Consider the following 21,921-nt stretch of genomic DNA (forward strand, 5'->3'; position numbering starts at 1 on the left):
TGCCCCGAATTACGTCCGAAAAAAGCGCCTCGATAGCGCTGACAAACATCTGCCCATTGAAAGCAATGGGCTGACGTTTGTCTGTTCACATGAGGCGTATATTTACGCGCCGCTGTCAAATGACGGTGCGTAAATAGACGCCTGCGTCAAAGAAGTGACCTGTCATTTCTTGGGGCGTAATTGGAGCCGTAATTCATTGACTCCAATGAATATCAGCGCCAATTACGTCCGTAACTGACGCGGCATTCAAGCGCCTGCACATGCCGTTATGGCAGAAATTACGGGGATGTTTCCTCCTGAAAACATCCCCGAAATTTCGGCCGTTACGGACGCTGCCGTGTGAACATACCCTAAGGGTATGTTCACACGCTGAGCCAAAAACGTCTGAAAATACGCACCTGATTTTCAGACGTTTTTTGAGCAACTCACGTCTTTCGCGGCGTTTTTCGCGCCGTTTTCGCGCCGTTTTTGGAGCTGTTTTCAATAGAGTCTATGAGAAAACGGCTCCAAAAACGTCCCAAGAAGTGTCCTGCACTTCTTTTGACGAGGCTGTAATTTAACGCGTCGTCTTTTGACAGCTGTCAAACTACGACGCGTAAATTACAGGTCGTCGGCACAGTACATCGGCAAACCTATTCAAGTGAATGGGCAGATGTTTGCCGACGTATTGGAGCTGTATTTTCAGGCGTAAATCGAGGCATAATACACCTCGTTTACGCCTGAAAATAGGTCGTGTGAACCCAGCCTAAGGGCTATTCCACACGTGGTATAAATACTGCAAATTTTCCGCAACGTATTTTGTTATGGAAAAAACGCAGGATAATACAGTGACACATGCTGTGTATGTGATATGCAGAGATTCCGCTCACAAATTGACCTGCGGTTCAGTTTTTAAGCCGCAGCATGACAATTGTGGTTGCAGAATCGCCGGTAGTTTGTTGCAGGTTTTCCCCATTTAATTCAATGGGGGATCTAAAACCGGCAACAAACAGTCAAGTGTTGCTACTTTTGCGGCGGAATCGCAGTGATTACACTGCAAAAAACTCAACTTAGAAAAAACAAACACATTATACTCACCACTGACGTTCTGCAGGCTGGCCTCCTGTGATGACGTTTTATCCCATGTGACCGCTGCAGCCAATCACAGGCTGTAGCGGCGGTCACATACGATGAAACGTCATCCCAGAAGACCGGCCCAGATGACGTCAGAGGGCCGATCTCCTGCGATGACGTTTCATCCCATGTGACAGCCGCTGCAGCTAATCATAGGCTGCAGCGGTCTCCTGGAATGAAACATCATCCCAGGACGCCAGCCTGCCAACAGACTCACTTAATGCTGCAGTTTTCCGCAGCGGACATTATGGGCAAAAAACTGCAGATACACTGAGTACCTTTATGCATCGTATCCGCCCCGTGTGAACTTAGCCTTAGGAGAATTGCAAACCTGGAGTTTAGAGCTCACTGAGCAAGCATTCGCTAGGGCCAGCGAGATGGAGGTGGGTGGAGGGGGGCAAGCTCAGGATGCTCAGATTACTAGCTTGGTAACAGTTAGCGGAAGGGGTAGGGGAAAAAGTGCCAGGGAGGCTAGACCTGAACTGGCTCAACCTAGTAAATATGCCTGTTTAGCTGATATTACGTCTAGGGTCTAGCACCACTACAGCAGGGCAATGCTCCTAGGAACCAGGATAATGACTGCTCTAGGAAGGATAGGAGAAGGAGTGCAGCAAAGGTCACACAGATGCTGGTGATAGGGGATTCTATTATTAGGCGGACAGATAGGACTATCTGTTGCCGAGATCGTGAATGCCGAATGTGTTGTCTGCCGGGTGCTCGGATTTGGCATATTGTGGATCAAATAAACAGATTGCTGGGTGGGGCTGGAGAAGACCTGGCAGTTATGGTACACATTGGTACCAATGACAAAGTCAGTGGGAAATGGAAGGTCCTTAAAAATTATACTCGGGTACAAGGAGAGAAGCTGAAGTCTAGAACCTCCAAGGTAGTGTTTTCAGAAATACTACCAGTGCCATGAGCGTCACTAGAAAGAGCGGGAGATTAGGGAGTTAAATAAGTGGCTTAGAAACTGGTGTAGGAAAGGGGGGGTTTGGGTTCTAGATTTCAGGAATCTGACTTACAAAATACTTTCTACATGGTATATCTTGCAACCATCTATACTGTCAGTGCTGGAGATGGTTGGCGGAAGAAGGCACCATGTTCCACATCTTCTGGTAAAAACAGTCCCTTCTACATCATCTGATTAATGCAGCCTGATTCTGCATTGCCCTGCTGTGGAGACATCGGGAACCTCCCACATTGGGTCTTTGGTTTTCCAGGGCCAATGACATTGAGGATGAAAGACACTTGGTATCATTGGTTGGCATGCCAGGCGTTACTGCAGAATACCACGTCCATTTGTCCTGTATCCAGGTGTGCCATGTCTGCTCTTTTCTCCAGGCTAAAAATACTTTACAAAAATCCATTGCTTGGCTTATATACTTTACATTTTAAATACATATCACAGATAGAAAAGTATTGTATGTGTTAAGTTGACTTGACAAATAATAATAAACTTTATTTATATTGCACCAACAAATTTTGCAAAGCTGTACAATCTGGGAAAACAGTAAACAAAAAAATGATAAAGGAAGCAAATGAATAAAAAAAAAATAAAATAAAAATACTTACAATGAGAAAATGATAATGACCCTGCCTTATTCCCACATTGCAGTTTTAGTGCCGTTTTTTTATGCAGTTTTTGAAGCCACAGCCAGGAGTGCATCATAAAGGGAGGGGGAGTATATAGAAAAGATTCTAGTACTACTCTTTTATTGAATCTGCTGATGGTTCTGGCCTTCAAAAGCTGCACGGAAAGTGCATTATGTAAATACATCAATAGAGCTTACAATATAAAGGACAAATAACTTGTACAGTGATAAAAGCATGAATCATTTTTAGAATGTCTGGTAATAAAGAAATAGATAGACCTGTTTTATATTGTCTCCCTAGTATTGTCCATTTTCACTTGCTTTATCTTGGGGGAAGCCACTGCTATCTTCCTTTTGGAATATGTCACCAACACTCAGTTCTTTTTCAGACTCTGGTTTGACCCTATGTCGAATATATCTGGCATTTTTGGCTTCCTCCAGAGAATCCATCAAGTCAGGCATTGTATGTAAGGTACGAAGACCCCCATCAGGGGCATAGACTTCTTCATCAAAAGCTGGCTTATCCTTGAAAAGAGAACCTCGTCTCTGTCTAAGAAACTGTGGGTTTGCAGAGCCAGGTGTTTTATCAGTTGTATTAGACAGTATACCAGTTGATTTTCCTGGCAGATCACTCTTGGGCATGGTGTCCTCCGCTACTGAACAGATGCTGAGTCTCCTAGCTGGAGAAGATTTAGTGTCTGTTATATTGGTTCCAGACAGTGACAATTCAGTTTCGTTTTTCTGAAGATTTTCTGCCTTTCCCTTTTTTACGCCATCCATGAAGTCATTTATACGCATTTGAAGAGTCATAGATGATCCAGATGCTATGACTGGAGGAGCTACCACCTGACTTCTCACACTTCAGGTAAACAAAAGATAAAACCAGATTTTATTCATACTTGTACGTTCATAGAGTAATAATAGTTGGTATAATATAAATAGGTGAGCTTCACACTAAAACAAAATACTCAAAAATTGTGTCATACTTTTTTAATCATGGAAATGTCTGATAGTTCGGCCAGTCTATGGCAGTTTTTTTTTAGCAGTTACGGAGTCCAAGCTCATAGTCTACTGGTGATTATTCAAAAATCTCCCTTCAAAACCTATTCACACAGTGTAGCAGTATGCAGTGAAGTTTATATATATATATATATATATATATATATATATATATATATATATATAGTGAAGGAAATAAGTATTTGATCCCTTGCTGATTTTGTAAGATTGCCCACTGTCAAAGAAGAGTCTAGAATTTTTAAGCTAGGTTAATTTTACCAGTGAGAGATAGATTATATAAAAAAAAAAACTGAAAATCACATTGTCAAAATTATATAGATTTATTTCCATTGTGCACAGAGAAATAAGTATTTGATCCCTTTGGCAAACAAGACTTAATACTTGGTGGCAAAACCCTTGTTGGCAAGCACAGCAGTCAGACGTTTTTTGTAGTTGATGATGAGGTTTGCACACATGTTAGATGGAATTTTGGCCCACTGCTCTTTGCAGATCATCGGTAAATCATTAAGATTTCGAGGCTGTCGCTTGGCAACTCGGATCTTCAGCTCCCTCCATAAGTTTTCGATGGGATTAAGGTCTGGAGACTGGCTAGGCTACTCCAAGACCTTAATGTGCTTCTTTTTGAGCCACTCTTTTGTTGCCTTGGCTGTATGTTTCGGGTCATTGTCGTGCTGGAAGACCCAGCCACGAGCCATTTTTAATGTCCTGGTGGAGGGAAGGAGGTTGTCACTCAGGATTTGACGGTACATGGCTCCATCCATTCTCCCATTGATGCGGTGAAGTAGTCCTGTGCCTTTAGCAGAGAAACACCCAAAACATAATGTTTCCACCTCCATGCTTGACAGTGGGGACGGTGTTCTTTGGGTCATAGGCAGCATTTCTCTTCCTCCAAACACGGCGAGTTGAGTTAATGCCAAAGAGCTCAATTTTAGTCTCATCTGACCACAGCACCTTCTCCCAATCACTCTCAGAATCATCCAGATGTTCATTTGCAAACTTCAGACGGGCCTGTACATGTGCCTTCTTGAGCAGGGGGACCTTGCGGGCACTGCAGGATTTTAATCCATTACGGCGTAATGTGTTACCAATGGTTTTCTTGGTGACTGTGGTCCCAGCTGCCTTGAGATCATTAACAAGTTCCCCCCTCAGGATCAAGGATACCCCACGAGGTGAGATTTTGCATGGAGCCCCAGGTCGATGTCGATTGACAGTCATTTTGTATGTCTTCCATTTTCTAACTATTGCACCAACAGTTGTCTCCTTCTCACCCAGCGTCTTACTTATGGTTTTGTAGCCCATTCCAGCCTTGTGCAGGTCTATGATCTTGACCCTGACATCCTTAGAAAGCTCTTTGGTCTTGCCCATGTTGTAGAGGTTAGAGTCAGACTGATTAATTGAGTCTGTGGACAGGAGTCTTTTATGCAGGTGACCATTTAAGACAGCTGTCTTTAATGCAGGCACCAAGTTGATTTGGAGCGTGTAACTGGTCTGGAGGAGGCTGAACTCTTAATGGTTGGTAGGGGATCAAACACTTATTTCTCTGTGCACAATGCAAATAAATATATATAATTTTGACTATTTGATTTTCTGTTTTTTTTTTTTTTATATATATAATCTCTCACTGGTAAAATTAATCTAGCCTAAAAATTCTAGACTGTTCATGTCTTTGACAGTGAGCAAACTTACAAAATCAGCAAGGGATCAAATACTTATTTCCTTCACTGTATATATATATATATATATATATATATATATATATATATATATATATATATATATATATATATATATATAAACCCTGGTTTTGGGTGAAAAAGATCAATCAAAAACTGCACCAAAACTTTGGGAAAATTGTAATAATGAGGAAAATGGACCCTGAAGGATCATTAACATGCCAGGGCCTTTATTTCTTTCATTGTGGTCCAACCAATTGGGAATTTCCAAGGTGCTCTGTACAATAAAGGTCCTTCGCCCCCAAAGATAATAATGCCAGGATCACAAACACAGTTTTGATGCAATTTTTTGGGCTCAGTTTTTTTTTTTGAGCCAAGCACAGGAGTGGACACAAAAGAAAGGAGATGCATCAGATTTTTCTTTATACTTTTCCTTCCTTTTGGATTTATTTCTGTCTTTGGCTAAAAAAAAACTGAGCAACAAACTGCATCAAAACTGTGTGTGTGTGTGTGTGTGTGTGTGTGTTCCTGGTCTTACAGCTACTGCTGCATGTTACTGAGCTGTACAGAAGCAGTTATCAAAATAAAACCCCCTTCTCAAACAACTAGGGCACGGCCAGACGTGGCAGACTTTTTCTGTTGCAAATGTTGGTGCAGATTTGGGGCATTTATGCAACAAATCTGCACGAGCAGTTGCATATTTGACAGGTAATTCAGACGTTGCAGAAAAGACACCGGACTTGCCACAGATTTCAGTTTTTGCATTGCAAAGGCTGAAATCCGCAGTGAAATTCCACTTCTTCTCCGCATCAGACAGAGCATGCTGCGGAGGGAAAATTCTGCACCGCAGCCTATGGTCCGCAGCGGAGTTTTCTGCAACATCTGAACTCACTTGCCTAAAAATTTATTGAAACCACTGTAAAAAACGTCCACTGGAGAATTCCACAGCAATTCCGCCACATCTGGCCATGCCCCTATTGTCTGAAGTTGTACCACACTGACTGACCTCTACCTGGCCCCTGCATGCCCTCTGCCTTTGTACAAGCACTGCTTCCCCTTCATTCCGGTCACTGCTCGTACTGTGAATTGGTGACACAGCAGTAGCGGCTGTGCACAGTATTACAGCCTTCTCCCATTCACTTTAATGGGAGAAGGTTGTAACACTGTGAATCACCGCTACTGATATGTCAGCAATTCACAGTACGAGCAGTGACCGGAATGAAGGGGGAGCAGCGCTCGTATGAACACTGTGGCCCCTTCAAAACAGCTGATTGTCTAGGCTGGATTCAGGACTAGGTGAAGGCCTCATAGAAAAACTCCAAATGTAATACATCTTTATAGTTAAAGGGGGTTGTGAGCTTTGGACAATAGCTTTTTGTTAGAAATGTAACCCTGACAATATGCTGATCATCGGAACCACTAGCGATTAGATGTTAAATGTGTGGGAAGCTGGAGGCAAGTAGACAATTCACCAGCAGTGCCATTGCTGGAGAAACAAAACATTTCACAGTTCCTATTAAAATTAATTTGCTGACCATGTAATGTAAGAACATGCCGGGTCCTCTAGAGCGAGAGATGCTTTTTGTAGCCGCTCCCTAGCTGACAGATAAGTATCCTCCATTCAGAATCTTGATTTATTAACTTAGACTTCCCTAATAGGGTATTTTAAAATAGGTTTTCTAAATATTGTCTCTTACAATGAAAGACTAGAATATTAAATGGTATGGGAGGTGTCGCTTACAATGAAAGACTAGAGAAATTGGGCTTGTTCAACTTCGAAAAAAGACACCTTAGATGTGATCTTATTAACATGTGTAAGTGTATGTGTGGTCAATACAAAGGACTGGCACATAATCGGTTATTTTTCCAGTACATTACAATGGACCAGGGGACATTCATTCTGTGTGGAAGAAAGGCGTTTCAGACATCAATATAGGAAAGGGTTCTTTACAGTAAGAGTAGTCAAACTATGGAATGCCTTACCCCAAGAGGTAGTAATGGAAGATACTATGTCAGCATTAAAAAAAGGACTAGATGCTTATCTAATGACGAATGGCATTGAGGGTTATAACTAATCTAGCAAAGAATGACTTGTAATTTATTGGGAAAGGTTGAACTTGATGGACCTGTCTTTTTTCAACTTATGTAACTATGTAAACCAGCAAGTCCCTTTAACCCTTTCATGCCGACAATCTGTAGATTCACGTCCTATTCGAATATACCCTGTGCTGATAGGACGTGAATCTGCAGACCTCTGCTTCTGCCGGCATAGCGCTGGGGAGATCACTTTGACGTCGGCGGTATCAGTGTCCCCAGCTCCCCAGCAACCTGTTCTCTGACAGCCGAACCGATTGGTTCGGCTACAGAGAATATGATCACCGTTATTAACTGTTTCCTGACCGACCACAGTAAATTCATGTCGGCGCTTGCTGGGCTCTGTGCAGCGCCGCTCTGAATTCACAGTGTGTGTTAAAAGCGCGATCGGGGTGTCTCAGAGTAGTGCTGACACCCGGATCGCGCTGTTAACCCCTGCCTCTGGTCCCGGAGACATGATCAGGTCCCAATCATGTGATCGCAGGGAAAGTTTCATGATCAAAATGCTAACTATACCCCTAGATAAATTCCTTGAGGTGTGTAGTTTCCTAAGCCACTTTTCGGGAGATTCCACTGTTTTGGCACCACAAGACCTCCTCAAACCTGACATGGTGCAGAATCTGGGCAATAAATATTGAGTTGCATTTCTCTGGTAAAACCTTCTGTGTTGCAGGAAAAAATTTATTACAAATGAATTTCGGCAAAAAAAATGAAATTTGTAAACTTCACCTCTACTTTGCTTTAACTCTTGTGAAACGCCTAAAGGGTTAATAAACTTTCTGAATGCTGTTTTGAATACTTTGAGGGGTGCAGTTTTGAAAATGGGGTGATTTATGGGGCCTATCTAGTACATAAGGCCCTTAAAGCCACTTCAGAACAGAACTGGTCCTTAACAAAACAGCCTTTTGACATTTTCTTGAAAATGTGAGAAATTGCTGCTAAAGTTCTAAGCCTTGTAACGTCCTAGAAAAATAAAATAATGTTCAAAAAACAATGCAAATATAAAGTAGACATATGGGGGATGTTAATTAGCAGCAATTTTGTGTGGTATTACTATCTGTTTTAAAAGTAGATTATATTTAATATGAGAAAAATTATAATTTTTGCAAATTTTATTTAAAATTTGGTGTTTTTCACAAATAAGCTATGAATTTATTGATCACATTTTTCCACTAACATAAAGTACAATATGTCATGAGAAAACAATCTCTGAATCGCTTGGATAGGCAAAAGCATTCCAGAGATATTAGCACATAAAATGACACGTCAGATTTGAAAAAATGGGGCTGGTCATTGAGGCATCGATGACCCTTGGTCCTGAAAGGGTTAATCTCCATCATTCTGTTTTCAGGTCCAAAGTTATGTGCTGATTAATATCATATTGTATCTGTATAGTGGAGTCCTATTTTGTGACATGATAAATAATATAACACTGGCTACATGCATCCATCAGTAGAGAGTGCTAACTACTTATAGATTTATACAGCTAGTATTGAACTGGGATGCTATATAAATCTGTAATGTGGCTACAGCTAGCCGCTATGACAGTGTCAAGGTGCAGGGAAAGCAGTGATATAAGCAACAAAGAACAGCTTTGTGATCAAACTGTCCTATTGAATCAGCACATAACCTTTTTTGACCAGTGCCTGTATGATATTTAAATCACTTTAGTATATAGTTACCTGGGTAACCTTATCTAAATCCCCCGATGAACCACAGGCATAAGAACGGAATAGGGACATAGTTACATTTTTGATTAGGTTGAAAAAAGAAACCGGTCCAACCTATAATCCTACCGTGTTAATCCAGAGGAAGGCGAAAACCCCCATGAGGTTAATGTCAATTACCTCACAACGGGAAAAATTCCTCCCTGACTCCAAATATGAAAATCAGAATAAATCCCTGGATCAACGTCCCATCTCCAGAATCTAGTACTCGAAACTTGTAATATTTTATTTTTTATGAAGGCCCTTCTTGAACTTGTTCAAAGAGTCAACCATCACAACATCCTGTGGCAGAGAGTTCCATAGTCTCACTGATCTCACTGTAAAGAAACGTCGTCTGTGATGTAGAGGATGCCCCCTTATCATTTTTAGAGGCCCAGGTGTAAAAGATTAATAGAAAGACCTCTGTACTGTACAGTTATATATTTGTACATTGTAATTAGATCCCCCCTAAGCCGTCTTTTTTCTAAACTGAATAGTCCCAAGTTTGATCATCTTTCTTGGTACTGAAATCCACCCATTTCCTTAATTACCTTGGTCGCCCTTCTAGTTCAGCCATGTCCTTCTTATACACAGGTGCCCAAAATTGTGCACAATTTTCCATATGTGGTCTGACTAGTGATTTGTATAGAGGCAAAACTATGTGCTTGTCTTGAGCATCTATGCCTCTTTTGATGCATCCCATGATTTAATTTACCTTGGCAGCAGCTGCCTGGCACTGGTGCTAAAGGTAAATTTGCCATCCACCAATATCCCCAAGTTTTTTTCAGTAGCAGTTTTACACAGTGTTTTACCTATTTAATGTATAATTTTAAAATTTGTTTCCTCGGCCCAAGTGCTTAACCTTACATTTATCCACATTAAACTTAATTTGCCATTTCTCTGCTGAAACCTCCAGTTTCCCCAAATCCCTCTGCAGTATTACATTATCCTCCTCTGTGTTGATTACTTTACAGAGCTCATTATCATCTGCAAATACTGAAATTATACTCTGTAAACCCTCTACAAGGTCATCTATAAACATATTAAAAAGAAGAGGGCCCAATGTTTTCACCTGTGGATCCCCAATGGTAAAGGTCACCATATATTTGTTTCTATACCATAATTTTGTGAGATTTCTTTTGAGGATTAATAGTCCTATAAATATTCACATTTACATGATAAAACTGACAGTGTGGAAAAAGCTGCAGTCTTTAATAATAATTTGAATGTACAGTATGTCAATAAAATGTGTTTAGAAAACTGTAATCTCACCTCTTCCCAATATCTGTGCCTTGGGCTTGTGGAATTTCTGTGTTATGGTTGCTTTTCACATTTGAGGTTTTCTTAACAGTAGCTGAAACATATAATACATGGACTGACTTTAAAATGTACATTTTACTATAGTTAAATGCAATAGCAAGCACTTATCCCAGAGAAATGCACTACTTCATAAATCCAAGGGGCGAAACAGCTTACAATACTTAAAGAGGCTCTGTCACCAGATTTTGCAACCCCTATCTGCTATTGCAGCAGATCGGCACTGCAATGTAGATAAGAGTAACGTTTTTATTTTTAAAAAACGAGCATTTTTGGCCAAGTTATGACCATTTTTATATTTATGCAAATGAGGCTTGCTAAAGTCCAACTGGGCGTGTTTAAAGTAAAAGTACAACTGGGCGTGTATTATGTGCGTACATCGGGGCGTTTTTACTACTTTTACTAGCTGGGCATTCTGACGAGAAGTATCATCCACTTCTCTTCAGAACGCCCAGCTTCTGGCAGTGCAGACACAGCCGTGTTCTCGAGAGATCACGCTGTCTCGTCACTCACTTCCTGCCCCAGGTCTTGCATTGTGTCGGACGAGCGAGGACACATCGGCACCAGAGGCTACAGTTGATTCTGCAGCAGCATCGGCGTTTGCAGGTAAGTCGATGTAGCTACTTACCTGCAAACGCTGATGCTGCTGCAGAATCAACTGTAGCCTCTGGTGCCAATGTGGCCGACACGATGCAGGACCTGGGGCAGGAAGTGAGTGACGTCACAGCGTGATCTCTCGAGAACACGGCTGTGTCTGCACTGCCAGAAGCTGGGTGGTAACGAACAGAAGTGGATGATGCTGATTTGTCAGCATCATACACTCCCATTCCTAATGCCCAGCTAGTAAAAGAAGTAAAAACGCCCCGATGTACGCACATAATACACGCCCAGTTGTACTTTTACTGTAAACACGCCCAGTTGTACTTTTGCAAGCCTCATTTGCATAAATACAAAAATGGTCATAACTTGGCCAAAAATGCTCGTTTTTTGAAAATAAAAACGTTACTGTAATCTACATTGCAGCGCCGATCTGCTGCAATAGCAGATAGGGGTTGCAAAATCTGGTGACAGAGCCTCTTTAATAGGATTGTTTAGTGTAGTATAGGCCTGGCTCAGCAATAGAAAGTAAAAAGCAACAAAAGAAAAGGCATGCAGGATCTAATGGCGTATTACCATGGTATTCTCCTCCCGAGGGCATTGCTTCTAGGGAAGAATATGGTGCTTTACAGAGATGCATGGAGATAGAACACGGACTGTAATACAGGTTTGTACTGCGCACCCACATTGCAGTTCATGTGCCTCCATGCACTCTGTACATAAGGTCTATATGTTAACTGTTTAAGAAACGATGGAGTGTGAAATATAACTTTTAACTCACTGCCATAAGACCATCAAAAGCAGAACAACCTGAGGCAAAATCATAGCTTCATAGTTGTAGACTGACTTCTTACCTTGCTTGATCCTGACGAGATCTTTCTGTAATCGTTTTTGCTCTTTCGTCATGCTGTTCATATGGTAATGCTGAGCTTCCTCAATTTCTTGAATCCCATTGTTGAGCCTTACTTCTGCTCTCTTAGCTCCGCGCCTCTCAGACTCCCATTGCTTATCCATGTTGTTACCAAGATGTCTGGAACGCTGCATCACTTCAAAGAACTGATTAACGACATCACACGAGTGACATATGTTACATAAGTAACTTTCAAGCCATGCGAGCGGACACAACTGTACTGCATAATTCTTACACCAATGAATATCTAGGTAAAGGCTTCACATTCCTACAACAGTTATATGGTGGCAAAACATGGACATACATTAAAATAACAAGAAGTGACAGCACCCCATGTTGGGGACAGGGCCAAATGTTGTTATTGCATCAGGCTGTCACTGTTATTTATGAACTGTTGGTCTAAGGCTACATTCACACGAGCATATCAGATTCGCGCGCGCGAATAACTCAAGTGAATCTGCAAATCACGCACTGCACACGGATGTGCATCCGTGTGCAGTGCGTGGTTTTCACGCACCCATTGACTTTAATGGGCGTGTAGGTGCATGAAAACGCACCAATGTAGGACATGCAGTGAGTTTCACACAGCGTACTCTCGCTTCGTGAAAACTCACGCATGTTTGAACAGCCCCATTGAAATCAATGGGTCCGTGTGCTGTGCGTGATTCCCATGCGCAGCACACGGACGTTGTTCACGATCGTGTGAATGGACCCTTACTTTTACTTATTATGCAAATTTCGTTTTTGCAGTTCCCTGAAATCTAAAAATCCATATGGTCATTTATTTCCCCTGAACTTATGTCTCACGTTTTAAAGGTGTGTATTAGAAACCTCTAGTATGATAGGTAAATCGATATCTTTTAGTACTTATCAATACAAGAAAGCTAATATCATACTGTGCTTGGAGAGTACCAAAATGTGCCCTTATTATGGTTAGGGCTGCCATATATTGGTCTTAGGCCCCATGCACATAACCATAGTTTTCATCTGTAATTACAGAATCCGTAATTATGGTTGAAATTGCGGACCCATTCATTTCTATTGGCCATGGTCACCTTATATTTATGAATGTGTCTTCGGCCCATAGTAATGATCTGCAAATATATAGAACATGCCCTATTCTTGTCCGCAACTGCGGCACGGACTCACCCGTAGAAGTCTATGGGCGCTTCCGCAATGGTGGATGGCTACGGATGTGTATCTGTAGTTGTTGGATCGTATATGCGAACAGGAAAAATTTTTATGGTCGTGCGCATGAGACCTTATAGACACAGGCAGCTGGTAAGACATCTGCTGGACCTCAGGCTGCGTAGTGCCCCTTTTCCATTAATATATTGACACTCATCATCTAACCCATCTGTGGCCCCATTCTTTAGATTCAGACTTATGCGAGTAAGAAGGAACGCAGGAAATTGTCTCATATCTATATGGAATACTTTGTAACTGCAATGCTGACAGTGTTGCATTGTGTCTTTATAGTCTTTTCTATTACTTCCATGGAAAGGAAATAGAATGTATCAAATGGGCACAGTCCACTGCAGCAGTGGCCTACTGGCAATCCCACCATAATCCTCCCGCACCTGAAATAATATGTTGCATGCGATTATGACACTATATGGTTTCTTTATAGAATTTTGTATAGGAAAAATAGCTGTTTCCTAAAAAATAATGTAAGTCATCCACATGATTGCAGGTGGGTTCAGACACATGCCACAGGCTTTATTCACACTGCATTTGGGGCATTCCTATTGACATATACGTCGAAGAATTTTATGCCATACAGTTGCATACATCGACCATTAACTTCCATTATAAAAATACCTCATACTGTGCAATATACATATATTATTTTGAAGGATGTCTACATTGAAAAATGCAATGAACTATGCTATTCAATACAGTTAAAAAAGGGTTGCTGATGTATACCGCCTGGACGTAAGAGAAAAGTACACTCTTTTGGCGTACTGGTGGCCTCATGGTCAATGAGGCTCTATGGTCACGTTCCTCGTATATGTCAAATTAATGGAACCTGAAAAGTCAGAGCACTGAAACAAGCAGTTTGAGTTCTGTATTGAAACTTTAGACACCCAAAACAATAACTTTTGCTTTGTTAGCCGAGCGATAAACATTATCTTTACAAAGTGCTACGAGTGAGTTCACACAGAGTATTCTGACAATTTTTTGGGCGCAGAAACCGTGCCACAAAACTCTCCAGACACCGGCCGAAAATGCCTCCCATTGATTTCAATGGAATGCGGAGGCGGTTTTGGAGGCAGAGACAGCGTATTATGCAGAGTTGTATGCCCGCGGCGCTCAATGGCCACGGGCGAAAAATGCTGCGAATATCAGCGTGCAGGCAGTGGAAAATCTGCCTCAAACTTCCAAACATAATTTTGAGGCCGATTTTCCGCCTGCAAAAAACGACTGATTTTTTTTGTCCTTGCAGAGTTGTATGCTGACTGCAGAAACATATTACCTGTGGGGGCCTGTTCATAGGTTATTACCAAAGGTCACCAACAACCTAACTTGCAAAAATAAATAACACACTTAAAACTTATAAAACCCAACACTTCTAAAATGAATTGGTTGATTATGATAAAATGGAGAATTATGCATTTTCTTAACGTCTATGCTGTATATGAACTGGGGCTTATACTATTATAGATATACTACATCTTTCACTGCGTCTGTTAAAGAAGCCACAACAGCTCTATATACGTGGTGTGTGACTGGTACTATTATATATGCAATATGATTGACATTATCTTGAGGTACACTCTAATGAAGTGGGCTAAAAACATCTATGATAAGATTAAAATACTCTATTAGGGTGTGTTGCAATCAGCGTTGGGCTTCCATTTATCAGTCGACTACGTTATTGTTCCCGCGAAAAAACTGAAACTTTACCAAACGGAAACCAACTGCAATGGAAGAATTACCATTGAAATCAATGATAATGCAAATGGAAGATATGGTTTCCGTTTTGCTTTCCGTTCATTGGTACCTCTGACGGAAAGGTTGAACGGAACCGATGAATAGAAGCCCAACGGTGATATGAACAGGCTGTTATTCTACCCTGGGTTACTGCATATGTTCAAGGATCAAGAAGTTACTTCCTTCTTCGAATGTGTCATACTCCAGGAAGTAGTCAAACCAGATTATTAGGTACGTAGATTAGAATTACATGCTTCTTCCTTGGTTAGTCAGTACTAAAGTAATCAATAAGTACATTTTAGGTGAGGTTAACTGTTAACTAATGTACTTTGTTTTGGAAAACTGCCCTGCTCAACCCAATCCTCACAATGTTCTTATGACTTCAGATCCTTGCAGTCATATAACATAATAATGTGACTGTATCGTCCATGGCCTCTGCTGCTGTACATGCATAATTGATAACGTTGATTAGTTCACGCGAACGAACGTAATATCATATAGATTAAATCTCGCTGTGGGCTTTAGTAGCAGGGACCAGGATCAGATTTTCTTAATATTATACAGTATACACATATATATATTTAGGTATTCGCCCCACTGAGTGCCTATGGGTCCATAATATGTATATTAGGATCTCTGCGTACCACCATACAGGCTAGACGCTAGAACCACTTTCAGACGTGGTGGATTTTCATAACCTAATTTATGCGTAGTGGATTTTTCCGCTCCAATTTGTGCCTAGTGGGTTTTCACACATACATATTATGTTGCAGATTTTAGTAGTGGATTTTACTCTGTAGAATGCAAAATGAGACTTCCACATAAAATCCACAGCACAATCCAAAGCAAAATCCACACGTATGATATACACATTTTACCTTGAATTGGCTGCAGATTTGTGGCAAAAATCACAGGTGATTTTTTTTCTGTGACTTCATCTGAATTGACCCCTACACTTCACACTTAATTTGGGTGCTATTCGTTTGACAAATACTTCTGCAGGATGCCTCTGTAATGAACTTCAATGACCAACAGAAAGCAAAAAATGTATCCAATAGTATACAACTGTATCCTAAAATCCAATCACTTTCAGGTAATAGATATAGTTTAGATTTCAGAATTGCCATTAGTATAGTTCTTTAATATAATACTTAAAGAATCCCAAGCATTGAGCTTCACTTTATTATTTTTATCTAATATTTAATAAATTTTAGAAGACCTATTAAAAATGACAGCAGTTTTTCAGATTTATGCTTTATTAATAATAATAATAATAATAATCATAACAAAATACTTCTCTAACGCAGAAAGCCTATAAGGGCTATAAAGAATAATGTCTCTTACCACAAGATGAATATCCAGCACAACAAGGTAGGCTTCTCTCCGTGCCGCAAACCACCAAAGCTTTTCCGTTATCAAAATCTGTACATATAAAGTATAGCGCTGACACAGACTTTTCTCAGTCTGAGATGATCAGCATTTTTCCTGCTTGCTAGGGCAGTTGACAAGTGTTGACTGGCTTATTGATAGGGACATGTTCTGCAACACTGCATAGAGATGGAGAAGGGTACTTGCTTTTAAAGATGCAAAGCATTCCTTACTTAACTGCTTACTGACAAGGCTAGTAACAGTCAAGGCAATACATGCTTCTTTCCTTCTTTTTACATGAGAGGCAGCATTATAGAGGGAAGGTGATGGCTTATTGGAGAGTCTATAGTTACTGTATTGGCAACAAAGATATGCAAATAGCTACGCAAGCAGGGCACATTTCACAATGAATAATTACAGTATTATTAAGGCTCTCTCCTGTTACGTATACTGTACATACTTGTGTGAATTTACAGAAGTTGCATGTATATGCAGGGCCAGCTCCAGGTTTATGTGGGCCCTTGGGCGACACAGATTTAGGCCCCATGCACACGACAGTAAAAACTCCCGTAATTACGGGCCGTAATTACGGGCCCATAGACTTCTATTGGCCACGGGTACCTACCCATATGCTTACGGGAAGGTGCCCGTGCCGTTGAAAAAGATAGAACATGTCCTATTTCAGGCCGTAATTACGGCACGGGCAGCCCATAGAAGTCTATGGGCCTCCCGTAATTACGGGTGACTACGTGTGTGCACCCGTAATTACGGGAGCGTTGCTAGGCAACGTCAGTAAATAGTCACTGTCCAGGGTGCTGAAAGAGTTAAACGATCGGCAGTGACTTTCAGCACCCGGGACAGTGACTACCGATCACAATATAGATAAAGCTGTAAAAAAAAAAAAAGACGTTCATACTTACCCAGAACTCCCTGCTTCTTCCTCCAGTCCGGCCTCCTGGGATGACGTTACAGCCCATGTGACCGCTGCAGCCAATCACAGGCCAATCACTGGCTGCAGCGGTCACATGGACTGCCGCGTCATCCAGGGAGGTCAGACTGGATGTCAAGAGAGGGACGCGTCTTTTACTTTTATTACGGAAAGGGCTGTCCCTTCTCTCTATCCTGCACTGATAGAAAGAAGGGCTGCCGATTACTGCAGTGCAATTTTGCAGCCAAAAACGTGCCCGTAAATATGGGTAGAATACGGGTGACACCGGACCCGTATTTACGGGCACTGGTCCGTAAATACTGGTGCATTACGGGTTGAATACGTGTGACCAAGGACCCGTATTTACGCCAGTATTTACGGGTGGACAAAAATACGGTCGTGTGCATGAGGCCTTAATAGTCCCCTTTGCGGGGGAACTCACGGCCGACATAAAATGGCAGAAAACATCACTTTGTACCCCCATATAGACGTCTGGATCTGTTTTTGCCCCATATATAAGTTAGGCCCCCAGTTTGTACCCCCATAAATTTAGTGCCCTCTGTAGATAGTGCCACCAGGGTTGCCAACCACCAATCTATTTTTTTCTGGACAAGTTGGCCCAAAATCATGGACAAACAGAAATTTTTACGGACAGTTTTTGAAAATTGAGAATAACAGGTTTCTCGAACATTAATATAACCAGGTTAGCTATGTTAATTGTGAATTAGAAAGTAATAATTATTAAAGATTATTAAAGATTATAATAATAGGTTCAGGTGAACTCTGCATTTTTACTTCTTGTAATGTTCTGGTTCAGTTCAAGGCTGTAGAACTAAAACTTGCAGACAAGACATCCTCATCTCTAGGAAGATCGGTGCAAGATACAAAGAGTGCGACATGGATCACTGGAGATATAGCTACATACTACATATACACGCACTAAAAACATACACATTGCACACATACATACTGCACACACTACATCTACACACTGCACACATACATACTGCACACACTACATCTACACATACATACATACTGCACACACTACATCTACACACTGCACACATACATACTGCACACACTACATCTACACACTGCATACATACATACATACATACATACTGCACACACTACATCTACAAACTGCATACATACCTATACACAATGCGCACATATACATACATACATCCATACACACATATATACTGCACACACTACATCTACACACTGCACACATACATACATACATACTGCACACACTATCTACAAAATGCACACATACATACTTACATACATACATACATACAAACATACTGCACACACTACATCTACACACTGCACACATATATACATACATACACTATATCTACACACTGCACACATACATACATACATACTGCACACACTACATCTACACACTGCACACATACATACATACAAACATACTGTACACACTACATCTACACACTGCACACATATATACATACATACATACTGCACACATACCTATACACAATGCACACATACTACATATTCACACACTGCATACATACATACATACTGCACACACTACAACTAGACACTGCACACATACATACATACATACATACATACTGCACACATACTTATACACAATGCACACATACTACATATTCACACACCGCACACATACATACATACATACATACATACTGCCCACACACTGCATACATATATACTGCACACACTACATATACACACTGCACACATACACACTGCACACATATATACTGCACACACATACATACGGCACATATACATACATACATACTGCCCACACACTACATATACACTACATATACACAATGCACACATACATACTGCACACATACACTACACACACACACTACATATATAGACAGAATGCACACATATATACACACGCACACACATATTACATACACACAAACTACATATACACACACATATAGAGCCATTACACACACACTACATACATACATACATACATACAAACATACTGCACACACTACATCTACACACTGCACACATATATACATACATACACTACATCTACACACTGCACACATACATACATACATACATACAAACATACTGCACACACTACATCTACACACTGCACACATATATACATACATACATACATACTGCACACATACCTATACACAATGCACACATACTACATATTCACACACTGCATACATACTGCACACACTACATCTACACACTGCACACATACATACATACATACATACTGCACACATACTTATACACAATGCACACATACTACATATTCACACACCGCACACATACTGCCCACACACTGCATACATATATACTGCACACACTACATATACACACTGGACACATACACACTGCACACATATATACTGCACACACATACATACATACTGCACATATACATACATACATACATACATACATACTGCCCACACACTACATATACACTACATATACACAATGCACACATACTGCACACATACACTACACACACACACACACACTACATATATAGACAGAATGCACACATATATACACACGCACACACATATTACATACACACAAACTACATATACACACACACACATATATAGAGCCATTACACACACGCTACGTACATACATACATACATACATACATACATACATACATACATACATACATACATTGAGGCACACTCTAATCAACTCTTTGTTTTTAGACACATTGACACTTATCTCCTTCCTGTAGTCTGCTCCTTCGGCAACTTCTGTCTCCTCTGACTACTTCAGCACGGGGTGGTGCTCCAGTGCTGGGGGGAAGGGTGTACCGAGGGAGATTAGGGAGATTTTAGCACCAGCAGCAGCTATACAGGTCAGTGGTGCAGACACAGTGAAGGAGCCGGGTGCCGCTGACCTGTACAGCTGCTGGGCAGTGAATTAGATACAGAGCAAGCCACCGGGCAGGGGCTTCACACATCAGCAGTACAAGCTGAAGTAACGGCAGCCCAGCGTCCTGCTCTGCATAGATTCTCCTGTGTCACCTGTCAGGTCCCAGCCAAGCCGCTCTCTCTCGGCTGTCGGATTTCCTCCTCTCCGTTGTCCTCCTCCTCTCTGGTGGGCAGGAGGCCCCTGCTAGTACTACACACCAGACATGGTGCGCGGAGGCTGGGAAGGCTGCTAACAATGTGCTACATGAGAGGTCATCACGCGGCCTGCATGTGACCCGGCGCATACAACTTGCACATGCGCAGCTCCTTGCACAAGAAAGGAATATAGAAATCACAGACGCATTCTTTTTATTCCGGACAGTTGCCAAAAGTCCTCTCATTTTACGGACTGTCCGTGAATTAAGGGACGGTTGGCAACCCTGAGTGCCAGACAGCTCCCCTGGGACTCCTTCTCTCCTCCCAACATCACGGTCCATATATGGACAGTGATGCCGTGATGACAGCAGTGACAGCACCGCCGGCCCTGTGTATATGTGTAGGTAGATACAGAAAACACAACTGCAGAGAAAAAACAGGCAAAAGTAGAGATTGATGATTTCCTCTAAATAATATATCTTTATCTTAATAATAATATAATCTATCACTCAAACCAGGGTGGTGAAATCTCCCCCAGATCTGAGACCTGCTTCAAAAGAGTCTGTACCTAACAATATTAATAAATCTTAATTTATAAATACTTTTACTTTAATTCAATTATTTTAGCTGTGCTGTTTGCATGGCTGAACAGCAGAGAACACAACAGCCGGTAACACTGTCAGGTCTCCATGCTCTTGTGAAGATCAGTCATTCATTTTTAGCAGAAGGCCAAGTTGTACGTGAATATATGCAGTCGAGTCACATTATTATGACCACCTCCTACTTTTGACGTCGGCAGCGTGTAGCCCATGAAGGAAGTGATGTGGGTGGGCTGGCTTGGTGGGTTTATAAGGTGTGTGATAGGCTGTCCGGACGCATATTACTCGTTGTTGCCATGGGTAAAATTGGCGATTTATCAGAGTTGCAAAAAGGGCTTAATATTGGCTTTCGGCCAATGGTGGCAGTATTTTTCAAACAGCGCTGTTTGTGAACGGTTTGCGTGCTGCAGTGGTGAAAGTGTATCGTGAGTGGGCAAATTACACCATTTGGAATAACCGACGTGGAAACTGCGGAGCATCACGTGCTATTGATGTGAGAAGATGCCGGATCGACACGCTACAGTGGAGCAGCTCACTGTGAAAATAAACCAGGAGCTACTGTCTAAAATAACAGTTTAGTGAACCCTACTGCATATGGGGCTCTGAGGCAGACGGATGGTCACTGCTCCTATGCTAACAACATAGTTACATAGTTACATAGTTAGTACGGCTGAAAAAAGACACATGTCCATCAAGCTCAACCAAGGGACGGGAAAAGGGAAGGGAAAAATTTCTACACATAGGAGCTAATACCTTTTTGTTCTAGGAAATTATCTAACCCTTTTTTAAAGCCATCTACTGTCCCTGCTGTGACCAGCTCCTGCGGTAGGCTATTCCATAGATTCACAGTTCTCACGGTAAAGAAGGCTTGTCGCTTCTGCAGGTTGAACCTTTTTTTCTCCAGTTGGAGGGAGTGCCCCCTTGTTTTTTGAGGGGGTTTTACATGGAACAGGATTTTACCATA

At 41.4% G+C, this 21,921-nt stretch overlaps 1 protein-coding gene across 3 annotated transcripts; it reads right to left on the reverse strand.

Moving 5' to 3' along the window:
• Positions 1–2,603: 2,603 nt before the first annotated feature.
• Positions 2,604–20,493, reverse strand: CCDC190 (coiled-coil domain containing 190). Of its 3 annotated transcripts, none has more exons than XM_075833479.1 (6): positions 20,317–20,493; positions 16,301–16,503; positions 14,499–14,547; positions 11,967–12,168; positions 10,471–10,552; positions 2,604–3,564 (listed from the first exon to the last, which is right to left on the reverse strand). In XM_075833479.1, exons 3-6 carry the CDS (start codon positions 14,514–14,516, stop codon positions 3,003–3,005), a joined length of 864 nt encoding a protein of 287 aa, XP_075689594.1. In that variant the 5' UTR covers positions 14,517–14,547; positions 16,301–16,503; positions 20,317–20,493; the 3' UTR covers positions 2,604–3,002. The 3 variants fall into 3 exon arrangements, with proteins under 3 accessions (XP_075689594.1, XP_075689595.1, XP_075689596.1); XM_075833480.1 differs by lacking the exon at positions 20,317–20,493 and adding an exon at positions 18,048–20,310; XM_075833481.1 differs by lacking the exon at positions 14,499–14,547.
• Between the last annotated feature and the right edge of the window lie 1,428 nt (positions 20,494–21,921).

Source organism: Rhinoderma darwinii, chromosome 7 (genome assembly GCF_050947455.1).
Source record: "Rhinoderma darwinii isolate aRhiDar2 chromosome 7, aRhiDar2.hap1, whole genome shotgun sequence".
NCBI classification, from domain to species: Eukaryota; Metazoa; Chordata; class Amphibia; order Anura; family Rhinodermatidae; genus Rhinoderma; species Rhinoderma darwinii.

Bases quoted from the DNA above. Each gene is read 5' to 3' on its own strand.
- CCDC190 (XM_075833479.1), bottom strand. The intron at 10,553-11,966 runs GTAAGAAGTCAG...TATATGTTTCAG, and splicing joins TCTCGTCAGGATCAAGCAAG to CTACTGTTAAGAAAACCTCA. The intron at 3,565-10,470 runs GTGAGATTACAG...GTTTACCTGAAG, and splicing joins GGCACAGATATTGGGAAGAG to TGTGAGAAGTCAGGTGGTAG.